Raw genomic sequence first — 19,814 nt, 5'->3', positions numbered from 1 at the left:
TATTAGGTTAGTTCACTGTAGTTAGGCAGAGATGTCTTAAAAAGTACCACCTTATACAAAACAAATGAAGGTCCAGAAAGAATAAGAAGAGAAAAAAGGAACACCCTGCTAAATTAAGTCATTTTTAAACATTACTCTAAATGTAGCCATTAGTATTTGTTGCTGGCCATACAAAAAATAAGTATACTTCAATTATATTTCCCAAGTATACCTTACCTAGTACGTATACTAATAATGCTTCTTGGGACTATATTGGCCCCCGTTTTAGTACATAACAGTATTCTTGAAATTAACTTTTAGATGTACTTTTTGTTCACCATTATTGTACTAGCATAATGTCATAATGTCTACAAGAGTATAATTAAAATATACGCGACTCTATCACAATACTAACCTTACAAGTATACTATTAATTAATAGTATTACTAATGTTTCACATTGTTTGACTTAACAAATACATTTATTAATATATGAGGTTCCATTCAGTTCAAGGAATTAAATTTTAGTGTGGCTGCAACTTACTCCTTAAGTTAAAAATTATGCTGTAGTTTATATGTTATACTACTTTCACAGTGAATCACATTTTATGGTAATACACTCTGAATGAGGATTTAAGTAATTACTTTTAGATCTACAGTAGAAAACAACAGAAATCCGGATGGTGTAATAGTATAATCTCAGTAACATCACCAGTTGTTACATTTGCTGTATTTTACAGCTGTTTCCATGAGTACGGTGAGTTACCGTAAAAATAATGTAATCTCATGGAATTTTCCCACAATTACATGCAAATTACAGTACTAAACTGCTAACATCCTTTAGAGTTTTTTACTGTTGATTTTGCAGTACTAAGCTATGGAAATTACTGCAAAGGCTAACAGTGTAGTGATGGTGCACATGAGGGAGAGAGCTCAAACAGAGGTCAGATGCTGCCTTGAGACAGACACAAGACTTGTGTCAGGTGGTAGCGTTGTTGTAGTCAGTCCTGTCATCTCAATATGTACCCCTCATATTTCTGGTGCTCAACAAAACTGCTTCCTCTCATTAATATGTCTCATTTCTGGAGAGAAAACGCATGTGTAAAAGTTGCACCTTCACTGTAGTATTTCTGTCCTTCTCTTCTGGTCTTCTAACATTGGCTTTGCTTGTTTTTGATCTGCTAATTTTCGCTACTCTTGGTAGAATGCATTTATTCCCACAATGAACTTGCTGTTATTACATTAGCGCATTATTGATAGATCACCACCATCTGAGTAGTACATTCAAGTTTACTACTATGGTTACATGGCATTAGAAATGAACAACTCAAACCTGCTAATGCAGCCTATTCCTTGCGTGAGGCCTATTTAAACAAATTACACCACACCTCTGCTAAGAGGTGAGAAAATATATGTTTATACTGTACGTGGTTGCACCATTAAACTCTCTAACATGCCAGCTCACCATAATGATCATCAATAAAAAATTAAAACTTTCCCATCTATAACTAAAATGCCTAACTCCCATATTGTCATATACACATTTGTTTTATCAAGATACAACTTCTTATCTTTGTCAAGGACTCCAAAATATAAAAACAGATTTAACATAATGTGTAACTCCATGATGTAGCATCATAGATTCATACTGTGCCGTCAAAAATTCAAATTGTACTGAACTCAGTTTCAGGTAAACTGTTCATCAGGTCAGCCATGGAAACACATAAACTAACAACTAAGTAAAAACCCTAAGATAAAAAAGCATGTGAATATTATTATATAATAAACAATGGCTAGTATTTAACAAGCACAGTCTTATTCCCAGTTTAAAATATGTGTCAGCCTGGTTTTCCCCTTCCATTGCAGTGGTATAGTCCACTCAAAGTACTATATGATTGGCTAAATACTTTTACTATTACTCAACTCAGTGTAAAGAAAAAACCCAACATTCATATTACCCCTATAACAAAGTACTTGGCAACAGTCAGAAAGAAAAACTCCCTTTTAACAGGAACTACCGAGAGAACCAGGCTCAGGGAGGGACAGCCACCTGCTGTGACCGGTTGGGAGTGAGATGAGGGAGACAGGACAAAAGACACACTGTGCAAGTGAGCCAGAGATTGATGATTAGACTAATGATTAAATGCAGAGAGGTGCATAAACACATAAAGAGGGAAAAAGAAGAAACACTCAGTGCATCATGGGAAGCCCCCAGCAGCCTAGAGCTATTGCAGCATAACTAAGGGAGGATTCTGCCACCATTATTACTACTGCTACTACAATTACTTCTCCTAATCATAATGATCAGTTTTTGTGTTAATGATGTTAACACAAACATTGTTTCCTTTCTAGATCTGTATGTGTTTCAACAAATTATGTGTAACCTGGACTGAAAGTCTTTATGACAGGTAAATACAGAAAAAGAAAAATCCTTGTTTTGGTTTGCAAATTGTAGGTTTATCACAAGGATACCAAGGAGGCTGTATGCCATAAATTACAGTATATTTTCAGCCCGAGCCCTTTCAAGCAAAATTTTAAAAAAGAAAAAACAAGGTCTTGACATTTTATCATCACATCAAAAAATGAAAAAAATATTGTACAAATGAAATCAGACACACAGTTTAGACACATTTAATTAGTTCAACAATAAATAATATTTGAAAATAAATTATTAAAGATATATCAGTGCAAACATTTAAGATAACCACACCACAGGTTAATAACACAAGGGAAAGACTGGGACTAACTCACATTCATTTTACCACAGCTAAAGCTGGCATGTAGCTTAAATGTAAATTAAATGTATTTAAGCTATATGCCAGCACATTTGCATACTGACTGCACTCTACCACTTAGAATAATATTTAATAATAGTACAAACACTGAAGTGCAAACTGCCAGAAAAGTGCCAAACTGAAAGTACACATTTACTACATGGAAGCAGTGAATAACATTTAAACAGAGAAATTATTTTGTTGAGGTATTTGTTCAAATTTGCTAGGAACGTTTCCTTGAGTTGCCTCATATGAGCTACAGTATGTGGACCCTGCATCCGTCTGCATGTCCTTCCCTGTATTCCTTGATAGGACCACTAGATAGCAGTACAGCCCCAGTGTAATATCGTCACCGCCTGCAGGGTATTTCCTTACTTCCAGTGACCACACACACACACACACACACACACACACACCCTATCTGCTTTTGTTGAAAAACACTCCGGTTTACTTCTTAAAGGTTCTGCATGCAATCCCGAAAAGCTATATTCCTATCAGATCCTTGTGACTTTGCACCGCTTCTTCTCCATGATGTATTTTAATTCTTTTACATTCAGAGTCGGATGAAACATGTTTTGCTCAAAGCTCCATGACATTAAAGTGCTAAGTAGCGCAGTTCACAAGAAATGTCAATGGACAGGTCCACAGATGTGAAAGTTTGAAGCTACCTGCCAATGCTTGACCTTAATTCACAGTTCATATGCAAAGGAAAGGTGTTTTTAATGCTTGCATCGCATAAGGGGCAGCTAGAAAGTCTAACATTGGTTATGCATGCATGCAACCTGATCCTTCGCGCTGGTTGTGCTTCCTAGACCTCCTAGAAAGAAAGAGAAAATACAAAGAAAACAGTTTATCAGCTGGCTCATCTGTTAAGTAACTCCCTAAGATGTTATAAAACAGCACAAAAAACCTCACCTTTTAATCACATACACTGCAACAGCTATACAGCAAACAATTATAGTAATGCAGATCAGTGCGATCGCTGACGGAGACGGTTCTGTCCCTGGAGAGAAAGAGCACCTGGTTAGTTTGTTCCAGAAACAAAATGACTGACGCTTCTCTGAAAGAGGAAAAGGGGGTGGGGTGGGGATTTACACGGTCACACATTTACTGTTAAAGCCAAACAACTAATGTCCATCATCCGTCAGATGACCTCCCCAGAGAGCTACAGCTCATCAGCACCGCTCACTGTATCGTGACGTGGTTTTTTTTTTTTAACTCGCCAGAAGCGAAACTGGCGTCATCGCAGTACTGAAAGCATCAGCCGACTCACAGCATAGCATTCACTCAGACTGCTCTTAGTCACTTTTGTTTGTTATTTTTCTAGTGCGACACTCCTTGACTGCTACATTGTCACACAGTTTGTCCCAAGTCATAAGGAAATGAACTGAACATGACTTGGAATTTCAGGGAATTCCTGCGTTCCTGATAAGTGAAAAAAGGAACACTGATGCTGGTTGCGGTCAAAAACAAACAAACAAACAAACAAAAATGACGCAGTTTAGTGAGTCTGAATTTTCCTGTTAGCTCTTAATCACAAACAGTAGTCTATGTTTTAGTTTGATTAGCACCAAATTGAACACAAAACCTGTTTAATCAAGATTTGCATCCAAATATCACACTCTGGTCAGGCTGTGGTGGAGGAGTGACATCACTTTCAGTCAGCGCGCACTCTGCTGGGAACGTTCCAGGAAGCTGGGACCAGATCACCACAGGGACTTCCTACCTGCATCATTTTCTAAACGACCACAGCCAAGGTGTCACTCAAAACTCTGTCTCATAATTTCACTCTTCACTTCCCGATAGTTAGATATTTAGTAATAGTTTCATGGAAGTCTTTTTCCCTGCAAACTCCATCTACGCTTGAATTAGATGATTAGAATGAACTCCCAGCGCGTGTTCATTTATTAGGAATATTTGGTTTCCAAGCATTACGCCAAAGATGCAGTGTTATACATAAATGCGGTTACATAAAATGACTCGTGCATACCACTCTTGTCATCCTTGTCCGCCGATGCAGAGGAGAAAGCGATCCTCTCTTCCCTCTCTCCAATTTTTCCACGGTTCAGCACACATGCCGCGTGTCCACTCCAATCGGGAGGTACTTTCACAGTTATGTTGCTGCTGGTGTTGAAAGTGTGGTCGCTGTTTTTTACTGTGACGATCTGTGGTTGGTCTGCGATTGTGGCTCCATCTGAAAGGTTCCACGCTATGGTGGGAGCTGGTTTGCCTGTGGCGGAGCAGCTAAACACAACTTCTCCATCTTGCTTTGCATGGTGCATTGTGTTCACCTGTGATATCCCTTTACGGACAAATGAAAGTTTGATCAGTTTGAGAACTGCAGCCAGCTTAATGTCACAAGTAACACAGCAATAAAGGTCAGGATTTTTCATCTCTCTCTCTCTCTCTCTTTCTTTTTTAAACTGGCTCTATTTTTTCTTAACACAACGACTCTCTCAATTTAAGAGGTTACTTATAATGTTCGTTCATATGGGTTTGCAGCAATCTACCTTGCACTTTGAGGCAAATCTGACTTCTTTTCGAGCCGCCAGGAAAGATGTTAAAGGCGCAGACTAAACAGCTCTCATCCTCCCATGTGAGATTCGTCAGTTTGATCGCCGAAGGGCTGAAAGACTCTTTCGTAACGAGCACTTTTCCACGGTAGGCGATGTTTACGTCTGTTCCAAATCGCTCGCTGTATGTTGCCATGTTCTCCACTGTCCCCTTGACGAACCTTTGCCATGTGACCTGCAGCACACCTGCCGGTAAAAGCCAAAAGGTAATCCAGTAAGCACCCTGCATAGAGTGTGTTAATATTTAACTAATGTTCTGGATAACATCAGCAGCTCAGAGATTAGGATCTGGGCGAGGACAACAACTGAATGATAGAATTCATAAAAATAATAATTTAAAAAACAAACAAGCGCACCTGTGGAATTTGACAGCGCGCACTTGTAGTGCGCATCACCGCCGTACTCAGCTGTTGTGTCTCCATGTAGACTGAGTGAAGTCGAGGCTGAAAATAATGGAAGCTGAATGTAAGTAAGTGCAGACTCGATAGAAAAAAAGCTTTTATGCTATTCAGCAATGCAGCACAGTGAAAAGGAACAGACCTGGCAGTTAATCTCCTATATAAAGTGTAAATTTCACCAAATTACAACTCGCACTGTTTTTTTGTTTTCGCATTTTTACTTTAAAATCCAGGTAGAACTCTTTAAATCCTATAATACATAATAATACATTTCCCTCTGCATATTAAAAGTAAAATTAATATGATCTGGATCATAAAACCATAAAAAAGCAGGGTTGTAAAAATGTATATCATATTATTATGATTAATATAATAATAGCAAATAAGAATATAAATGAGTTGCGTTTAGAGAGACTTACCTTTGAATAAACAAAAAACAATCAGGAGGAGGAACATCATCTTTGCTTCACTGCTGTGTAGTCAACACTTTCGTTTTGTCCCTGTTCTGGCCATTTATGCTGCTCAAAGTGAAACTGTAACAGGGGATTCCCTGACTGATTGATAGACCCACATGAAACCCTTTGAGGTAAGACAAACGCATGATATAGGTTTCTGGTTATATTTCAGCTTATAAGCTTCTCATAAATGAGGCAGTGGTGGTTTGATATATTTTTGCAAGATATGAAAAAAATGTAGAAATACTTGATTAATGCAAATAAATGTACATTCATTGACTCATTTGCATTGCATTCATTCTGTTTGATATTCAATTTCTTCCCATTAATTTGCCAATATAATCATATTTTTTTAGGCAGCATGGTGGCACATTGATTGGCACGGTTGAGTTCAAATCCACAATCAAGCCAGGGTCTTTCTGTGTGGAGTTTTCATGTTCTTCCCTTGTTTCTCTCTGGGTACTCTGGCTTCCTCCCAAAGACATGCAGTTAGTGCTGTTAGGTTAATTGTCGATTCTAAATTGCCCATCGCAATATATGGTTGTCTGTCTTTATCTGTTAGCCCTACAAAAGACTGGTTACCTAATGCCCTAAGACAGCTGTGATAGGCTCCGTGACCTGTCTTTGTTCTCACGTCACATAGGGGTTTATAAAAGTCACTATTAAACTAAGCTGGAAATCCTTCTGGAAGACTTTCTACTCCACTGTTTATGGATGTTTATTTAAAAATAAACAAATCGTTAACAGAAGCTGGCAAATTATAAATCATCGTGCAATAAAGGGACTATGTCTATGATCAACATAAAGGACTCTAGAGAACAACGTTTGACCTTTGACAAGTCTCACCTTGGATATTTTTGGATATCTCTTTGGCACAATATTTTTCATTCACTCTTCCTTATCTTGGGCCTCTGAGAATTTTGTACTTTCTGTACTTTCTGCAGGACTAAGGCAGGTGGCAGTCATCATGTTGGGAAAAGAAATCACAGAAAAAGCAAAAACGTGTATCCTGATACTGAAAACCCAATTTTTTTTAAAGCTTTCTCCAACATAAGACATGCAAAACTAATTCTACCCAGTTAATATTGAGGTTTACTAACATTTTATGACTGATATCTAATGATGGCGCCAGTTCACAACAACAGTCATTTCAAACTGCTTTATATTTTAAGGTAAAGATGCTCTTTACCATCTTTTAAGGATGCTAATGTTTAGATTTGGGGCAGAGAAGACACATTACTCGAGAAAGGAGTATAGACCATCATCTACACCATTGTTAAAAAGATTTGGTGGCTTATGGCACCAGCTATCAGCCACCTACAATTCAGTCCTAAAATCACTTCCCAGTATCGTAGAAGTTTTTTAAATAAACTGGAAACAGTTGATGAGCCTCTTTTGATTTGGATTTAATCACATGCTTCGGCATGGAGAGAAAGCAGCCAGGTCAGACATCCATGCCGCTGTCCCTAAAGATGGACGTTGTAAAGCGCTATACAAATACAGGCCATTTACCATTTACACCTTGGCTCATCTGAAGAGTCATATGATGACTAGTGGGGTTGATGACCCTCAAGTCAGCCCACACTGGGGGTTTAATAAACTGTGACTCTCCACCAGTTGCTGTAGAACTTTGGAGTTCTACAGAGTTCCCATGACTGAGAAGATATACAGAAATATTAGAAAGAACTCCTTGAGAAGAGAATTCCTTAAGCACCTTGAGGCGACTGTTGTGATTTGGTGCTATATAAATAAAACTGAATTGAACTGAATTGAATTCAATAATCTGATGATCCTCTATGAGCAAGCATATGGTGAGAGTAGGAAGACAGAGCTCCTATTTAACAGGAAGAACGACCAGAATCAGGGTGTCAAGAAATGAGGAGGAGGATCCGAAAATGCAGTCTTCAGCACACACAGATTTAAACGAAAATTTAAGTAAAGGTTTTGAAGATAACATATTCCAACAGGAAGCTAAAGCCGTGGAATCCAGATGAGTCATGTGATCAAAAAATTTACTGGCAACACACCAAGACAGATGACTAATCCGCCAACAAAACAGATAAGGCTTCTTTTAAGCACTTAGGGGAAAGGAATACACCTATGGAGAACACACAGGTATCAACAATCATGGAAAAAAGACTAGGGGAAATACAACTGATTACTAAACATGTGAGACAAATGCTATCAAAATAAAACAGGAAACAAATAACATTTTACAAAGATAGCAAGATACAGGAAACATGGGGGAGCCAGAACAAACGGAATCAGGGAATATAAGCAAACTATAACCGAGAATTAAAATAGATAGCAAAACTAAAACTTGGGATAGCCTGAGGATATACGCAAAGAAACCAACCATGAGTATCTGCAAGAAAAAAACATAGCAACTCAAAGCACATTAACAGAAGAATCACAAAAAGAAACACAAATTAAAAATTGGGCACAAAACCGCAACATAGAGAGGAACAGTCATCTACAGCAAGAACAAGCAGCACAAAACAAACTATGGGAGACAAAATTAGACAAAAGCATGAGTTATTCATCAATGGATGGTGTCCTGGGAGATGAACAGAGACAATGTCCCAGAGGTGGTATACTGGATTTAGGTCAGGCGAGCAGGGGGACCAAGCAGTGGTATCAATTCCTTCATCCTTCAGGAACTTCCTGCATACCAGGATGAACCCAGGACCCTCTACACCAGTATAGGGTCTGACAATGGATCCAAGGATTTCATGCACAGATTTCATCATCATCATCATCATCATCCACATCCACAACAGTGTACAATTCAGATTTCTGATGCACAACATATGCTATGTGTCTTGACAGGCTAAATTACGCAGATATATTCTAAATGTCAATTGTCTGCATGTTATATTTTTACACTAGACATAAATAATGTAATTAAAATAAAATAAAATCACTTCTATTGTCACATCACATGTTCAGGTACATATACATATAAAATAAAATAAAATAAAATAAAATAAAATAAAATAAAATAAAATAAAATAAAATAAAATAAAATAAAATAAAATAAAATAAAATAAACAGATGTCAGCAGTTGGATATTGTGCAAAACAAGTGGCATTTATGCACACTATGGAGTGCTGTTAACCCTGTTAAGACTATTCTCTACCTGTCCCCTCAGTCATACTCTCTTTGGGATGGTTGGGCTTATCTGATGTTTCCAAACCGTCCTGTTAAAAAGAGTTCTATCAGTGTTGCACAGATCATACTGGAACAACTAAATTCTTTTTCTTTTCCTCTTAAATTGGCAGGATATCTGTGATTCACTGTGTATGTACTGGACTCCACAAAATAAACTTGGCTAATAACTTCAGTTATATGAATTGATCATATATCAAACATTGTGTTAGCCACATAGCATATCCTGACAATACAAAATCTTGTCCACATTATCTCTCTGTTAGCCGTCCTTTGACACATCACAGGCTCTACAAGGGTTCACCTCAGGTGTCTTGTAAAAGCGTAACCCAACCCAGCCTGATAGCTGAAGACTCTGCCTCCCTCGTCCTTTTGGAAAGATTTAAAGCCACAATAAGCCTGGACTATCAGAGTGAAATCCTCCACTGAGTTAATATTTTACCTAGTTTAATATGTGTTAGATTATTTTGTTATTTTAAAAATCTTTGCCAGAACTTTAACTGCTTGATTGTAAAAGGCTGTAAGTAGTTTTATAACAGACACTGGTCCAGCTCAACAGGTACAAAAAAAAAAGAATCATGTCCTATATGTATGCATATGTGTGTGTACAATGTTCATATATGTTTGTGTGGACGAAAAATATTAATGTTACTGTACCTGTCCTGTGAGGACCAACAGCCCTGGGGACAAAGCACCTGTCCCTGTGAGTTTGAAGCTTTTCAAGACTCAAAGTGTGATTTTAGTGACAGGTTGGCAATTAGGTTATGGTTAGGTTTAGGCTAGGCTAGGGAAATCATTGTTTCAATTAGATGCCCTCACTAAGATATGAAACCAAAGAGCAAACTCAACATGAAGTCGTGTGTGTGAGAAAGAAAAACAGGACTTGAGGTTTTGAGTACCACAGTTAAAGCCGTCATCACACATTTGGATTCCAGTTCCTCTGACACACTCAGAAATGATGTCAGTAACATACTGGCAAACACATAAAGGTTAAAAAAAGAGTTTCTAGTGGGATGGCCGTTTTACGTCGAATTCTTGCTGAATCAAGCCTCGGATATTTTAACTTCACTTAAAAATGCAGTGACTCACACGTACGTGACTACTGTAAGGTAGTCATGTATTTGTCAGCTTACTACTTTTCTCTTCTCTGTTTACAATAACTCCAGTAATCTCAAATGGTCAAAAGAAAAAAAGAAAACCCCAAATGCAGAAGTCCCCAAACCATTTGTAGTTTTGTTGTTATGTGTTACTGAAGGCTGATGGTAAGTATTATCACATTCATTTGTTTTTTTGACAAATTTGCTTTCAATTGACGTCCAAACCTGTGCTGGGGAAGTTTGTCCAGATGAGGGGGCAGCAGGTATGTTAGGTACCGTGGAACAAAAGAAAAAGCATAAAACAGGATCTTAGGAGCATATTTTATATCTGGATTTTTGCTAAACAGAAAATAATCAGCAAAAACAGTTTTTGCACTCCGTCAAAGGATGCTTCACTCCAGCCTTGTGTTAAGTCTTAATGAGCTCAATTTCAGCCTCAGCACTATGCAAAACATGTTTGTGCTGCAAATGTTGTATTTCTTTATAAATCACGTTTCACTTCAAAAAAAGAAAAATATCCCATTCCTGTTTTCTTTACTTTTATGAGGTCTTTTATGACATTTGGTGTTACCTGGTATTACTCAATTTACCACCAGTGCAGTAAATCACACCCTGAGGACAATGCACTTGTGTAATCCTGAAACTATTGTGATGTGGTTTTATCTTAAGGAAATGTTAAACAGACTTCCTTCTTACTGCAAATTCAAACAATGACTCTTATATTCTTCTGTGCATGGATCTTTGCTGCATTTTTCAGTGATGCATCAGCAGAAACGCACTTCAGATTGTTTCCATGTTCCTATGAGCCTCTGATGGCACATTACCCATAAAACAAACTATCAACGTCTCCTTCTGACATCTTGTTTATAAAACAATAGAGGAGAGAGGGAAGTTTCTTAAACATTGTCACATGACAGGAAAGAACCTGGCTGCTATTCACAGGGCAGGGGTTCCTCCAGTGTAGGTGAATACCAGGTACGGCAGGGACTGCAAACACAAGATACCCTCATATAGATAACAAACATATTTGAAAAATGTCTTGGTATTGCAGAGTGAGCTCCAGATAATTTATCAGTTTCATTCTGAAGATTACAGGAAATTATTCCATGACTGCTTTATGAGTCATTAGGATTATACAGATGAGATTACACTCATACTTCTGATTTATGACACAGAATAAAATGCAGAGATTTTGAAATCAGGGACTTATTGTAGGAGGAAAACAGGGAAGTACCTCTGATACCAAACTCCTGCAATACAGCAGTTGGAGCACAGGCAGGAACTGTGTGATTATCATTAGAAGCAGTATTATTTATCTTACTTGCAGACGATTCTTCTGTCGTTTTCTGACTTATCTCATCACCCTGGCTCTCAGCTGCAAAGCAACAGTTTGATTTGACTTCGCCCACTTTGAAGCAGTAAAGACGTCCGGTGTTTATGTTAAATAATGACTGCAACAAGCCTTCAGTAGAGATAAATCTACTGATACATTTCATGTTGCAGCAGTTTCTCTTGGTTATGTAGACATCTTTAAGCTTCCTTTAACTTTCACTTTCATTTATGTAGAAAGCAGAAGTTGAGCTTCTTACTAAATGACCTTTCCAGCCTCACAGGTTTGATAAATGACCTTTGGACAACTGAGTAATTTTAAAGTTACGGTAATTTGCATGAACACGAGAGAACGTAGAGGTTGTCACGTGCAGCAAGATGCTGAGTTTGCTCCACCAATCAGGATAGCTGACACGTTTCCGTTGATTGAGCTGAGAGAATCACTTTTAATGATCGTTAATGTCTTCTGTTTATGCAACTCTCGCCGCACAGAAGGAACGGCTTTCAGATTCCTGACCTCACAGTTCCTCTATGTTGGTTAGAAAGGGAATATTAAACCAAAGCAGCAGGGGAAAGCCAGACAAGGGGAAAAACAAAGGATTTAAAACATCCTCACTTCAGGTGTAAGAAAAGAAATTACTGTTATCGTGCAGACACTCTGGTTTCATAAGCAAGTCTGATCTACTTCCACTTTTCATCAAAATTCTAAGTAATCCACATTTAATAGTGCAGCTATAAATGACTGATCTATCACAAGTTGCATATGCATGTAAAAGATCTAAAAGTCAACTTTAAAAAAAAATGTGTTTCACTTAACAGTAAAAAAGTGTGCATGAAGAAACAACTAATCCCAGCCTGAGGGTCTGACCAAGAGCAAGCCTATATTTAGGTGCATCAGTCCAGCTCAGGGCAATATACAGGAAATGCCATCATGAACATCTGTGCACTGTCACTGAGAACGTATGACAGGATCTACGTTGTAAAAAATAAAAATAAAAAAAAGAGAGAGAGAAGTTCAATTTTAGCATGTGCCCTTTTCCGAAGAGGGAACTATATTTAACTAGTCAAGGCGATAAAAAAAAAAATCACACATGCTTGCACACAAAAAGACAAATTATGACCACTTCCCTAATTTACAGTATTTTTTAACCTCCTCTGACTTATTAATGCAAGATGCATATGACTGAGAAGCAGTCTAGCGCTTCAGATCTTGAATAATAAACTGATCCTCAGCGTCACACTGACCGAGTCTGAAAAGGTCAGATGTGTCAAAGTTACCCTGAAGACTCAAATTTGGGTGAAAGTTGAAAAGTGTAACACATTTAATAAAAATGAAACCTCAAGATGACTGTTGCAGGTAACAGTGTTTTCAGGTGTTTCTCGAAGCAGGTACACAGGCTGAGTGGCACTTAGGTAGAGTACTAAACAGTCATGAGAAAAACTCGTTTATCAGGGCTGAGCTCCAGTACTGGAAGCTTCAGAGTGAGTAAATAGCAAAAGCAAGCAGAGTGAGGGTGGGTAAAGCATGTATAAAGGTAACTATTCAGCAGGCTTTCCAACTAGTCTCTGCATGCATAGAAAAACAACTTGGCAAGGAGTGGTGGCTGGGAGCTGGGTTTAAGGGCTGCACTGGCTGAAGATGGAGAACAGGTAATACTCCCTGAAACCACACCCACCACTGTAACACCCATACATGCATTCACACGGTCAGAGGAGAGATAAAAGACAGAACCAGGAAACCATATGGACGTTTTCTTGTTGTTGTTGTTATTTTTACCCCACTGAATAAAATAAAATGAATAAATGTAATAAAAACTAGGCCGAGCCAAGTTGAAATTCTTAGTTGGGTATCAAACTCTTGAGGAATCAAACTTGCTTACAAAAGTGCAAGTGCAGTTTTTAATGCTTACATTAAAAACTGCACTTACAGATGAATGGTCCAGTGAAGTAGACATAACTGAGGGGACAGGACGGCATCTTCACCCTTCAAACACATGTTAAAAAATAAGAAACACAGGGAAACAATTATTTCTCCTGACTCTATTTAAAGAAAATGTATGCAGTTTTTCAACACCTCCAAACTTTAATCGACTTTAACTTTAATCACTCTCAAGTGATTTCCAGTACATCCTGAAGACATCAGGGAAATCTTAATATCACATTCTCTATAAACTGTTTTCCATTTTCAAATGTCTCAAAAATCAAAAGTGACCTTTTCTTTTTAAATGATGCTACTCCATTACAAGTATCTCATATCTGCATGTGCAGAGGACACTGCACTCAAGGGGTCATGGCTGTGCTTTGTCAGCTATTTCCAGACTGATGAATTCACATCCTGAGGGAGTAAAAAAAACCTTCCTGCTTGAGGAAAACCTTCACAACTGAGTCAAGACAGATATGGTCATTTCATGCATTCATCTCTAATCTATTTGCTGCCACACTGCAACTCGTGTTTCTGTAAAGACATCCGAGCTTCCTGAATGATTTACTTGAGGGAGTGAAAGCCTGATCTCTCATGATTTGCACAGCATGCACTAGCTCTGCAGAACAGGATGAAAAAGCAACGCTTTAAATAACTGAGCATCAAAGTCAGAGTAATAATATACTTATGTTGACTTAGAGAAGGCCGCTGACACTGTTGAACCTTGTACCAGTCTGTGACGCTTGTCCAGAGATGACTCAGCTCAGTTTGTCTGTTTTTACTGGCACTTACTGATCCGATAACAGCAGAATTACATGAAAGACTTGCAGTGCATAAAGAAAAGGGAAGTGAAATTGGCGAATTATTGTTGACTGTTTTATTTTACTTATATGTAAAATCTGAACTCACAGTTATCGCTTCTGTATTGGAAACAATGCAAACACACACACACACACACATAAAAGTTAATGATCACTGCAGTTTCTGAGAAAATATTTACATAAAAACTACAAAATGCTAAATGAATGATGATAAAAAAAATATATTTTTTCAACTATTTCAGCTGATTTATAGACTGCATGAGTTTACTTAAAATATATGAATGAATTTTAAATCAGCTGATTCTGATGAGTGCTATGTTTGTCACATACATTACTTCTACATTGATAAAACTGCATGTAAAAAACTGACGAGAAATAACGCCCCCTTGTGGACAATATGTCAAATTAATCTTCTCATTGTTATAAAAAGGGTGATGACACTATTGCAGTCCTACAAGAACCTTCTGAAATGTTTTTTTTTTTCTGTTAACATATTTGAATTATTAATATTCAGTTTAGAGTCTTTTTATTTCGTTCGGTTAAATAAAGTAAAATTTCTTTCTTTATGAAGTTGCCGTACGGCTCAATGTCTCCTGACCTGTGCAGAAGGACATTTGTTAAAAAAACATGTAAAACTGGGTAAACAATATAAACTTAAAAAAGATGTTACTTTTATTGTACTGTGTTTTGAAGACTGCTCAATGACTCTGGTTGTTTTGTGGAAGACGAACATAAAATTAAAATGCAGTAGTCATAAAACTTTATGTGCTGCACTGTGCAGTGGGTTTTGTCGGGGGGTGGGGGAAAGGAAAATCAGGAAAAGAAAGTCATTAACACAACGAAAAAGACAGCAGTGTGCTTTTGTGGGTTAAATTGGACATCAAATTAAAGTTTATATCTAAGTAACCCTTTGGTAAGACTGTGGTGATTGAATGACATCACTTTGAGTCAGTGAGCATTTGAACTTCATGCACTGCTAGGTGCTTTCAAGGAAGCTGACACCTCGCTATAGAACCAGATACCCAGAGGAACTTCCTATTTGCATCACTGACTAAAGGACCATCGGCTGGCTGCCATTTAAAACTCTGTCCCATTATTTTACTCTTTAACTTCCTGTTGGTAAACATAATTTGGAAATAGTCTCCTGGAATTTCAGCTGCAAACTTCATGAGCAGGAGGAACTATCTGTGCATGTTCACTTACCAGAAACAGTTTGACATGCTGGGATGCAGTGTTACACATAAACACAATACCATAAAATGACTCATGCGTACCTCTCTCTTCTTCCTCCTCCTTTCTTCTCCTTCTCATCTGGTAAACACAAAAGCATCATCTCCTTCCTCTCTCCCATTTTTCAAAGCTTCAGCGCACAATCAATGTGTCCACTCCAATCGGGAGATACTTTGAGAGTTATGTTGCTGCTGGTGTTGAATTTGTGGTCACTGTTCTTTACTGTCACAGTCTGTAGTTGGTCTGATAGGGTTACTCCATCTGAAATGTTCTATGCTATGGTTGGAGCTGGTTTTCATGCGGTGGAGCAGCTAAACACAAGTTCTCTATCTTCCTTTGTGTGGTTCATTGTGTTCACCTTTATGCACAAATGAAACTTATCAGTTTGAGAACAGCAGCCAGCTGAATACAGCATGTAACATAATAATAAAAGGTCAGAAAAACCTTTTTTCTTAGCAGTTTCTATTTTTTCCATTAAATCATGGCTCTCACTATTTAAAAGTTTAATTTTCCTGTCCGTTTATATGCCATTTATGTATATACCTTGCACTTGAGGTCGAATCTTTCTGCAAAGGAAAGTTTTCCACAGTAAGGTATTGTTACCTTTTGCCCACTGAGCTCACTGAAGGTTGAAACGCCTCTGCCACAAGGCAAACCTGGCTTAAAGGCAAAAGGTAATGTAGCAGGCAGTCTGCATAGACATTTAAAGACAGAGTTGTTTAATTTTTATGTAATATTCTGGATAACACTATAGCTGTTCAAAGCCAGAAAAGAGGGAAATTAAAAAAAAAAAATAGACACACACATCTGTGGAGTCTGACATAATGCACCCACAATGAACGTCACCACCTGTCAGCTGACATATTTTCATACACACTGATGTGTGAAGTTCAGCTCAAAAAAAGAGAAAAAACAGCTGAATGTAACCACAGACTTCAAGTGAAATATTAGGCCTTTTATGCTAATCAGCAATGCATGACAACAAAAAGGAACAGACTTAACTGCGACACAGTCAATGCATTCTTAGCATTTACAGTAACATTCAAATATCAGTCCAAGCTCTTTAACTACAGTTTTAATTAGCACTATGTGGTTTAACCTTTGGATTAAGTGAGACCAAATTATCATTCAGGTAATCTGTAAAGCCATAAGCTATCATCTGATATAATGGTCTTTGTGAGTACCAGCCAGTGTGCTTAGTGCAGCTCATAATTTTTACTTTTTTCACATTCTTATTACCTATAAGATATTTTCTGTCTTCAATTTTAGTAAAGGGAAATAGCTGCAAACTAATTCTGCATACCTGGATTTAAGAGACTGATGAATTTCACTTTGGTTTTAATAGATGACCACTTTTAGACTTCAGTGGGCAAGCACTGCTTGCCTTGCTTCTCCTGATGGAATGCCACAGCGAGTCCACCCGATGAATTTAGAGTTTTAGATTTGAAAAGTAAAAGCCATACAGGTTTAGATAATGCCCAGTTTGACAAGGTATTGGGCTACTGGAATGAGACATACATGTACAAGGACTGAGAACATAGAATTCATGCAATGCTACTATGTCAGTCACAAGTCCCCCAGCTCACTCACAAAGGACCATCTGAGGAGATGCTTGAAGCTTAAAGAGAACAGCACCACCGATCATCCTCATTACCACTACCACTAAAACAAGTAAGCTCATATATGAGCTATTGGATTCTGCATTTTCTGTCACACTAATCATTAGAAGCACTTAGGTATGAAATCAAGAATAAATGTATAGAAAGGGATACATTGAGAAGAAGGCTGGAAAACAAAATTAGGGAAGTTTTGGAAGGATGTTAATTAGTTAACTAACATACAGAACGTGTGTCATGAGAAATGGGTCCTAGATGAATAACAGACACAAAAAAGATGTCTGTAACTGAGGGTCTAGAAACTGCTAAACAATGGTTGACAGCTTTGGCCACTGGGCTGAAAATATAGACCAGAGAAGCAAAGGCCAAGAGATTAAATGGCCTCTTCCCCGAAGGCCCATCGAGGGTTTGCTTTCAGCTGCAAGAGCACAACATCTATAAGACAGGACCACCCAGAGCTGAGACTGAGCAATAGTGGAAGAGCATTTAGGAGAAAGACACATCACATGACACCAGTCCCACTTGGCTGGTGGACCTATAAGAACAAGTCCACAGCAACCTATCAGAACAAGAACCAGATAACATCACAAAGACAGACATCCAACAAGGAGTCTCCAGAATGAAGACGATCATCCACAAAAACATCAGAAAGATGGTCCTCCGAGATGAGCTACTCCAAGAATACCACAGGCAACTGAGGAACAGGAGGAGCACCCATCATGGAAGACCCATCAGCAAATGGAGGGAGTGGCGACATCAATGTAATAGAAAATGTAAGATCAGAACTCAGAGAAAATGCAAAACGTTTAATGAGAATTTACAGATTTTATTGATTTAATATTTTGGGTGATCCAAATGTGCAAACATTCCATAAAACAGCTGAATGAACCTGACATTAAAACTTCACAGGTTTTCAGACAACTGGATGGTGTACCCTAATAATTAATCTGTTTTTGCATTTCAAAAGAAATTATGTTCTAATGTGTATTCCCACATAGCAAAATTGGTATGGCCCAGATAATGTGCTTACCCATGGCCCACATACCGCAATGCCATATTCACCCAATCACACATACTTCCTCTAAACTGAGTGCTTCCTAACTACAGCCACACACATTCTCACTCTTGCCATGCAGACTGGAAGAACCAGGGAGTGACCCACTAACCTTCCGATCAGTGGGTGACGTGCTCTACCGCCTGAGCTGCAGCCACCCACTGGAAAAGACGAGTAAACCCTCACTAGGTTTTGGATAAAGTGTACACTCACAAACCTGTCAAATCTGCATTTGAAACATTGGCTACCATCGCAGTATAGTATTGCAACATGGCATTTGGGTCTTCTAACTAAAACAGGAAAATAGGAACATAAATATTGCCATCATTGCCAGACCTGGCCCACATCTGGTTGACATACACCCTGCCATGACACCGGTCAGTCAGAAGTGCCAGCTTGATGCCGGAGCCGGGCCAGACCTGTTTTCTATGGGCCTGGGCCACATACACCAAACCACAATCGGGCCAGATATGGCATGCCATCACATAAACAGTCCCATCTATGCCAGGCCTGGCCCATATCTGGATGACATACGTCTTATCATGCCAGAAGTCAGCCAGCAGTGCCGGCTTGATACCAGATCTGGGCCAAACCTGTCTGCTATGTGGGTTCATAAATATATTTCCTGGAAATGTTAAAAATCTGGTTTGAATGAGCATGTGAAATGAGCATGAACTCACTCTCTCTCTTCACGTTACTGTGTAGCATGTGAAAATCTACCAGGATCCAACACGAAGGCCAGATTGGTTTGGCTTTCATGTGATTACAAGTTCCCATCATTCTCTGGAGGCTTGTTGTCCAATAAATTTTTTTTTATGAAATGTCTCTCGTGACATTTTGTTTACACAATAATGTGAAGAGGGAAAATTTTAATTCCTCTTAAGTGCTTCAAGTGCTTTCATAGAACAGGAAAGACCCTGACTGATCTGTACAAGGGTTATTCCAGTTTATGGGAATAAAAACATGTTTAAGGGATTAAAATATCAAAAGATGATTGTGCAAGTATGTGACTGAAAAAAGTGACAACTATTTTTGAACTGTAGAGTGAACTCAGCCTAATAATCAGTTTCATTTTTAACATGATGAATGCATATGCTCTGCCTAATGAATCATTAAGAAAGCATAGATTACACACTATATGAACAACAGATGAATACTGGTACGAATCTCTTAATAGCTGAAAGTTGAACTGAGTTGTTTTCAGCTCCATTGCCACAGATGTGTAAGATCAAGCACCCAGCCCTGCACTCATTTGTGAAAGAGTGATTTTGGATTGACTAAATCATTTTAAAATTATGTGCAGTTTCCCTAAACATGAGAAAATGTAGACCATGTCATATCCAGTAAGATGATAAGTTTGATCCTCTTATCATGATAGCTGACACGTTTCCCTTTACTGG

The 19,814-nt window shown here is 38.2% G+C and overlaps 1 protein-coding gene across 1 annotated transcript; it reads right to left on the bottom strand.

Moving 5' to 3' along the window:
- Window positions 1-2,527: 2,527 nt before the first annotated feature.
- LOC100704473 (OX-2 membrane glycoprotein) lies at window positions 2,528-6,405 on the bottom strand. Its single transcript, XM_005463096.4, has 6 exons — window positions 6,143-6,405; window positions 5,682-5,768; window positions 5,263-5,511; window positions 4,743-5,054; window positions 3,668-3,755; window positions 2,528-3,569 (listed from the first exon to the last, which is right to left on the bottom strand). The coding sequence occupies exons 1-6, from the start codon at window positions 6,180-6,182 to the stop codon at window positions 3,518-3,520; spliced, it is 828 nt and encodes a 275-aa protein (XP_005463153.1). The 5' UTR covers window positions 6,183-6,405; the 3' UTR covers window positions 2,528-3,517.
- Window positions 6,406-19,814: the final 13,409 nt, after the last annotated feature.

This window comes from Oreochromis niloticus, linkage group LG23 (genome assembly GCF_001858045.2).
Source record: "Oreochromis niloticus isolate F11D_XX linkage group LG23, O_niloticus_UMD_NMBU, whole genome shotgun sequence".
Lineage (NCBI taxonomy): Eukaryota > Metazoa > Chordata > Actinopteri > Cichliformes > Cichlidae > Oreochromis > Oreochromis niloticus.
Note: the sequence above shows the minus strand (reverse complement) of the source record. Positions and strands in the feature narration are given on the sequence as shown.

Coding starts and splice junctions, on each gene's coding strand:
- LOC100704473 (XM_005463096.4), bottom strand. CDS start 6,182: ATGATGTTCCTCCTCCTGATTGTTTTTTGTTTATTCAAAG. Junction 5,769..6,142: donor TGTTTTTTGTTTATTCAAAG/GTAAGTCTCTCT, acceptor CATTATTTTCAG/CCTCGACTTCACTCAGTCTA. Junction 3,570..3,667: donor GCAGTGTATGTGATTAAAAG/GTGAGGTTTTTT, acceptor CTTTCTTTCTAG/GAGGTCTAGGAAGCACAACC.